General features: G+C 33.8%; 1 protein-coding gene and 1 pseudogene across 3 annotated transcripts; one reads left to right on the top strand and one right to left on the bottom strand.

Annotated features, from left to right (window-relative positions):
* Positions 1-701: 701 nt before the first annotated feature.
* Positions 702-5,018, top strand: LOC125652565 (uncharacterized). Of its 3 annotated transcripts, none has more exons than XM_056152540.1 (7): positions 702-755; positions 1,187-1,320; positions 1,860-1,990; positions 2,264-2,369; positions 2,772-2,933; positions 3,735-4,097; positions 4,401-5,018. In XM_056152540.1, the coding sequence occupies exons 4-7, from the start codon at positions 2,264-2,266 to the stop codon at positions 4,556-4,558; spliced, it is 789 nt and encodes a 262-aa protein (XP_056008515.1). In that variant the 5' UTR covers positions 702-755; positions 1,187-1,320; positions 1,860-1,990; the 3' UTR covers positions 4,559-5,018. The 3 variants fall into 3 exon arrangements, with proteins under 3 accessions (XP_056008515.1, XP_056008516.1, XP_056008514.1); XM_056152541.1 differs by having other exon boundaries at positions 704-866; XM_056152539.1 differs by having other exon boundaries at positions 704-1,320.
* LOC125683925 (putative nuclease HARBI1) lies at positions 5,002-6,990 on the bottom strand (annotated as a pseudogene).
* Positions 6,991-7,808: the final 818 nt, after the last annotated feature.

The raw sequence follows: 7,808 nt of genomic DNA, 5'->3' as shown, positions 1-7,808 counted from the left end.
CTACTGGATGCCTATTATACATTGGTTTCCCTAATATCCACAGTTAATCTATACATATTTGTGAATTAGCAGTTTTTTAAAACTGTTTGATATTTAAATTTTGTCACTTCAACAAGTTTTTATCTATTTTTATTATTCTGTTTGACGAAAATGTGTGACTTTCTGATGTTGATGTATGCTTTTGTTTTTGTATGTCTGACATCTTTAAAAAGGTGGCAACATATCCATTTTCTTTGGTTATTAATCAAATTAAACTATATTGAGTGGAAATTAATAAAGTTTTTCCACTTTTAACCATTAATATTCATAAGTCACATGAGAATGGAGCTACCTTAAATAAAGGGAAGTAACTCTTATAGAATACCCTCACATAGATAGAATGTTCTATCGTTAAAATGATAATGTCCTACGGACCCGATTTAACGATAGAATGCGTCCTATATACCTGCAATGTAGCAAAATGAAAATTGCACACAGTGCATGTTTCGGTAAAATTATGTAACACATCACTCATATGCATTTGGAAAGTTACCTTAACGACCCACTTGCCGTTAAATCCATTTTAATTAGTTGAATTTGAGAATGTAAACCCACGAGTTTGAATTTCGCTGCTAACACCTTCCATTTTACCGGAACTTGTCATTGCGTATGCGCACAGCGTGAAATACTGAACATTAATGACGTTCCAAATATGGAGATAATGGGCGCACTTGTTTCATAAGCCGGGTCAAGCCGGTTGGTACTTCCGGAAGCGGGTAAGTCACTTGTTTCAAATATTTTTGAGCCGCCGGGCGATCAGAAAGTAGCCCGGATTGCCCGAAAAAATACGAGCGGGCACATGGAAAACAAAATGGCCGAAAACGGAGGTAAAAGTTTTCTTGCTCGTAAAATATCCATTTTTATTAACTGAAATAGTTTAATTTTCTATTAATATTCGGTTGTGAGATAATGGGTAACTTTTTCTGGTAGTTTTGTTTACTTTTAAACGACCAACACTATATTTTTGTTGATGTTACAACTAAGTATGTGATTTTGGTGAACAAATAATTAGAAAACTGACTAGATCTACTACCATACATGTAATTATAAAGAAGATATGGAGAATAGCAGCAATTTATTACATGTTTATGTGTTTTGCATATGTGCTCTAAAAATATGCATAACTTTTGTTTTTATATTTTGATAGATGGATGTTGAAAGACGACTAGATCGCTGGACTTGTTGTATTTGTCACCAAAGAGCTCCACTCCATTCTCTAGCATCATTAGAAGCACAAGAAAATTCCAAAAAAACCGAAATCTATATAGACGGAGATTACAGGTGAAAATAAAATAAAATTTTGAAAAAAATAGGATGCAATGATTATGTAAATTAGATATATAAGGTTCAATTTCCCTATGAGTGGTATGGTCCAATTCCAAGGGCGGAAACGGGGGTGTCGGTGACCCCCCCCCCCCCCCTTTGCGGACCAAATGTGTAAGAGTTATTCAATTTTAACGAGGTTTTTTTTTAGTCAAAATTATATGAAAGGTGGATACTTGCATCAAATTGCATCATTCAAATTTATCAGAACCAGTGTATCATTTAACTTCAGATCTGAGTATTGAAATAAGTAGTAAATAAACTAAATATTTTCATGTGGAAAACTATCTCAAGATCTCCCCCTATGATGTTATGTACACAAGCAAAGGATGTAAATGAGATAGGAGTGGAGATTGTGAAATGTACTTAAAAGATCATGTGCTATCCCCCCCCCCCCTTTTCACAAATTCCTTGAGCCGCCTATGAATTCCACAATGATAAATTGCAAATGTTTATTGAAAAGCTCCTGTTGTGTCATTGTGATATTTGTGTTTCAGAATCTACCTGCGTTGTCCAGAGTGTAGTTTTTGCTTTCATGCCAGTTGTGCCGAATACGAACTTGAACTCTTCCTAACCAGGGAACTCGCTGGAACATTGTGTGAAAAGTGTGCATGTGCAAAAAACTAAGGTATTTTAAAGTACTGACCAGTGAATATTAATTTAATATTCACATTAATTTGATATTCACTTCAGTAGAGTTAACAATTCTTTTGAGGCAAAATTGAATTTGAATACATATAATTATGTAGTTTGTTCTAAACATTATTACATATACCACAATTTAAAGATAGTCAAATATTTTTAATACCAGCTGGTAGTTCACTAATGCTAATTTAATTTGTTTAATAGCCATACCTGTTGTCAAAAACACATACATAATACAAAATTTAAATTATTTTAGATGTCTACATCAAAGGTTATATCTGTTACTGTCACAAGAAATGGTGTTGCTACTAAAATTTCATGTACTCGAGAAGTTGCAAATATGCTGATGTCCAAGGAAATAGGTACATGTAATATGGATTGTATGTTTCTTTGATGTCTTTATATTATACATATACCAAGAATGCATCTAAGTTTGAAATAGATAGTGGTATCCAACTTCAGAATCTTTTGTTCATATTTATTTTAACACTATGACTAATTTGAGTATAAAAGATGCAACATGTACATGTATAATTAGATATATTATATAGAAATATGTATTTATCACAATGTAACATCTAATAACATTTTAATTTTAAGGGATGTCTTATAATGCATACACTTAACTGTTCATTTAAATTTGCTGTTAAGGAATAAATAAAATATTAAATGAAGTCACCCATGTGTTGAATAATCTTAAATTTTCAGTTTAATTTTTCTTTTATTATTGTTTTTGGTTCTGTATATAGTCTTAACTTTGACAGATTCAAAGGTAAAAGAAATTATCGTAAATGAACTCTTATTTCCACCCACACTGTCATCTGCAAGACAGTCACCACCATTGCCTTCTCCTTCAGCACCACCATTGCCTGGTCCTTCAGCACCACCATTGCCTGGTCCTTCAGCAGTACAGGAGGAAGATACAAGTATGTGAAATCATGTTTCATATACCAATATATATATATATATATATATATATATATATATATATATATATATGTATATAATATCCAATGATGACTAAGTACACATGATCCACATTTAATTAAATGTGGATCATGTGCACTTAGTCATCGTTTGATATATTTTTTCTACTTATTACCTATACCATGAATATTTTGTGCAATTTTACTCATATATATATATATATATATATATATATATATATATATATATATATACAATAATTATATAGTACAGTTATGAATAACATGCTGATCTGTCATATAACCCTGAGCTCAATGACCATTTGATGAAGGTTAATGTCACACCTTCATTAAGGTAATTTAATTCATGTCCTAAATATATACTTTGTAATGAAGATCATGTTATTTTGTATGGCTGTTGTCTATAGAGCGCCAAATTAATATAAACTCAAATAATTGAAGATATTTTCAATTATTTGAGTTTATGTTAATTTGGCGCTCCATAGTTGTCTCTTATTTCTGCGCATCAGGACTCTTGATCGTTAATCATCTTTTGTTTAATTAAAGGGTCTACATTATGCTGAGAAAATTCAACATGCTGTTTTCAGTTCAGTACTATAATCATAAAACATGACATTCATGCTAATAATGTTCAATGTATGGTATCAGGTGGACTCTATACACCTTTGGTTGATTTATTATAAATGATACATGTATTAATACAGGTACGAGTTTATGACTATTGACTTATCAAATGTTTTTTAAGTACATCCTGAAACACACAGGTCTTTCACATTTTAGATGCAACGTGGGATGTGCAGAGCATAAAACTGCTGAAGAGGGTCTTTCATGAAATAGAGAGCTCTTCAAAATTGGTCAAAAACAAATGTCAAAGGGTGGCCAGTGATGTGAACAAAGAAGGATACCATTTCTCAGCAGAACAGTGCAGACTCAAAATAAAGGGTCTGAAATCAAAATATGATCGGCAAAAGAAAAAAAATAACACTTCTGGCGAGTCACCAGCTTCTGATGAAAATGAGGATGATTTTGATGTTTTTGAAAAAATCCCGGATATGAAACCCAAAGCAGTCCTGGATTCAGGAAATTCAAGAAAAAGGTCACCTGCTAATGATTCGTCATCTGATGAAATAGAGCCTGTACCAGGTAAATTTACATGTATTTTACATTGTATGCCGTATTTCACATAAAAACATCATATGGCTCACGACGGGTATGACTGGTGGACAGGGGATGCTTACTCCTCTTAGGCACCTGATCCCATGGGTCTGTGTTTGCACACCTCTCTATTTCGTATTGCTTGTGGGAGTTATGAGATTGATCTCTGTTCGTTATCTTCACCTTTCATATAATTCTCCCATACTCATGTGAAATACTAAATAGGTGAAAATGCCTCTTTTATCATATCAAGTACTAAAAATCTTAAATTTAATTATCTTTGCCATTCAGTGAAAAAGAAAGTCCCACCTAAAAGATCAGCAGAGATTTTGCAAGTGATGTTAAAAGACCTAATGGAAAGAAGAGAAGAAAAGGCAGAACGACACCAGGAAAAGCTTGCCACTGCCAACTCTCTCATAGAAGTTTTGAAAGAGTTGGCAAAGAAATGATATTACTGAGATTTACTTTAATAAGTTAATGTACAGTAACTACAGACAGTAGAAAACTTTATTTTTCTTTTACCTGCTTTGGGTTTCATATCCGGATTTTTTACCTTAAGGTTTCAATCACTTATGAAGTCTTATAATTTTGTATCTCAAATTAAGTTTCGGAACAATGTTTTGACCCTATTGTTAGGTCACCCGAGTAAACTCGGGTCATTTGTTGCAATTGGTCTGTGTCCGTCGTGATCCATGGAAATGTTTGTATTGTTACCTGATTAGAGGCAATTGCATACATATACATGAGCCTTACAAAATAAATCTTTATGATACCCATATCAGGATGATATGGAATCAGTTATTTTTTCTTATGTTGATGACTATTTTTGTTTATGTTGATAACATTTTTTTTTCTGTTGATAATTTTTGTTCTTGTTGATGAATACAATAAATGATAAAAAAAAATGTTTATTGCTAATGCATTTGTTCTAATATATAAGAAAATAGATATATAGACCATTTAGAGATGTACATATATATATATATAACAAGAGCAGAATGAACATGGTCTTTTACACAAGTTACATTATCTACATTCTGTTTGTAATTTGTAGTCTTTTAAGTGCTCCCTGGGCATCATTCTGAAGCCATGGATAAACATTTACATGTCCTTGACCATCTTCATCATCGGAATCCTCATTTATAATGTCATCCAACCTGTCATTCTGTAAAATGCATATATTGTGAAGTATGCAAGTACAAACTACAGTTTTACACATATTCATTTCACTTTTGATGTTGAGATACTTTAGTCTTCTAAAGCGCCTTTTTAATAATGCAAATGCACGCTCAATAACTTGTCTTTTTGAGGACAACTGCAAGTTGTAGCGCAATTGTTGGCGGTTCATATGGCCAGTATCTCGGTAAGGCGTAAGGAGCCACTGCTTCAGGGGATACGCTGCATCTCCTAAAATATGGTACTGTCCATGTGCACATTTTTCAAATCCAGATTCCCAGAGAGTAGAATTTTTGAGTACTTTGGCATCATGTACCCTCCCGGGCCAGCCAACATTAATATCTGTAAACTGTAAGTCATGTTTACAAACTGCCTGAAGTATTATCGAGTGAAACTTTTTCCTATTGTAATATGAATTGGCATTCTGTAATGGTGCTTCAATTGGTATATGGCAACCATCAATGGCTCCAATCACACCAGGAAAATGATATGCTCCCATGTCATCAAATTCCCTTGTAATGTTGGGAAAATCTTTTACATCTGGCCATTTTATGCATTTGTTGAAAAAAGTATCAATCACAGCCCTTATAACATGCTTTTGTTCTTAAGTACACAATGTTCACTTACACCAAAGCGGTCACTTAGTTCGCAAATAGTTTCTTGAGAAGCCAGATACCTTACAGTCATTAGAATTTTTTCTCTAATGGAATTGAGGGTCTTTCACCAGAAACAGTACGTGTACTTAATGCTGGATGAAGAGCAAGATTTCTACACAAAAGTTCAAGAGTTTCCCTGTTTATCTTGAAAAAACGTTTAAAAGAGTCTGGCAGGTAGTTCTGATTGTTGTCTCATAGTATCTCTTGCACTAATCCGGTCATCTCTTGCACTGAAAAAAAGAAGGATAAGTTTAATCAAATATCCAAAAGAAATTGCAAGGATATACCTGATGATGTGGTTAATATACCAGAAGTTTTATTAACCTCTTACTCAAGAATTTTGAGGAATGTGAACTTCAGTTTAATGGTACATGTAAATTAACAAAATTCTTTACACAATTATTAATATTGTCCAGGTAAGGTGACCCATGGCTCAACTGTCCTTGACACAAAGTCTGTAAAGGTGTACATACGGAAGCACATTAATACTTTGTTATAACAAACTAAAAATAGATACTGATGCGGCTCTAATGACTAATATGCTTCCGTATGTACATATAGATTTTTTTTTTTAATAAAATAGGTCTGTGTAATTTGGCCAATACATTTGTATACAATAGAAAACAACTAATATACAGTTTGCCCCTTCGGTAATAAATTTTAATGTCTGTAAGCCTTCTTTTGGCTGTGCCCCCCCCCCCCCCCCCCCGTCTGATTGCTTCCCAAACAACTCTCGCTGCAATGGCTATGGAGGGGATAAACTGAATTTCAAACCGCATGCAAATGGATGTGTTTTAATAACATTACAATATACTTTGTGTATATAACAGTACAGGGGTAGTCAGAAAAGTAATAAGTACATTTGTTGATCTAACATACATTACACATGCTCCTGAAATGGCAAAAATATCGTCTAGGTCGTCGTCTTCCTCGTCACTTGCGAGAAAATCATTCATCGCAGCTACACTACCGATAATGGCAGCCATTTTCCGGTTGAATTCTCACTTGTTTCAGCGAGACCGACCGGGTCATTATGTCATGTGATAAATGTGAACCGGGTCGTCGCCCGGATTTCTGAAACAAGTGCGCCCATAACCTTTTACGGAAAATGCTACTACGATCTTTACTACTTCGTTATTTGACATGAAAATGAATTTAAAGTTTGAAATAAACGTTAGAAATCGAGAAATATATGTTAACTAAATATTGTAACATGGGATTGAAGTAATATTCTCCCTATATAAACTTTTGCTGAAATTTGATTTCATTGATAAAGAAAACTAACCAGAGTGCACTGAGGCATGCAGGAATTATGGGAAAACAGTGATGCTTCAGAAAATGGCGGGTACGGATGAAGCCATCAACATTCCTAATTTCCTTTAATGGTTTATATGATCTCATAATCAAAATGGAATCCAACAATTGCATAAGCTGTGGGAAAACTTTTTCATGTTCCAAAAAAACCTGGAAACAAGAAAAGTCTGACTTCTAAATGGTTAGGATTGACAGAACTGTGAAAGATGTTTTACAGAAAGACTTAGGGGTAAAGGGGTAAAGACGCAGTGCTCAGATCGTCAACTTTCTGTCTCCACGCCATGTGTATAAACCGGTTTTTTTCCCACCAATGCCTTATATGGTAGTGGGCCGTTCTTATTTGCAAATTAGGTAAGCGTTCGTTTTTGGAAAACAGCAGGGTGTTCCGATGGCAGTTTCCGGTAAAATGGCAGTCAGTTCGAATCGAGAAAAGTGACATTTCAAAATGTTGAGTTTTCAATATTATTATACGATTTTTTTACAGTGTTAAGGACTTACAAATTACCAATGAGGTTAGTTGTATATAAATTTAACTTTAAATGTACGCGTTTAT

This window comes from Ostrea edulis, unplaced genomic scaffold, assembly GCF_947568905.1.
Source record: "Ostrea edulis unplaced genomic scaffold, xbOstEdul1.1 scaffold_97, whole genome shotgun sequence".
Taxonomy (NCBI): Eukaryota; Metazoa; Mollusca; class Bivalvia; order Ostreida; family Ostreidae; genus Ostrea; species Ostrea edulis.
The sequence above is the reverse complement of the archived record's forward strand: the minus strand, read 5'-3'. Positions and strand labels throughout refer to the sequence as shown.

Bases quoted from the DNA above. Each gene is read 5' to 3' on its own strand.
- LOC125652565 (XM_056152540.1), top strand. From the start codon at position 2,264: ATGTCTACATCAAAGGTTATATCTGTTACTGTCACAAGAAATGGTGTT. The intron at 2,934-3,734 runs GTATGTGAAATC...TTCACATTTTAG, and splicing joins AGTACAGGAGGAAGATACAA to ATGCAACGTGGGATGTGCAG. The intron at 4,098-4,400 runs GTAAATTTACAT...TTTGCCATTCAG, and splicing joins TGAAATAGAGCCTGTACCAG to TGAAAAAGAAAGTCCCACCT.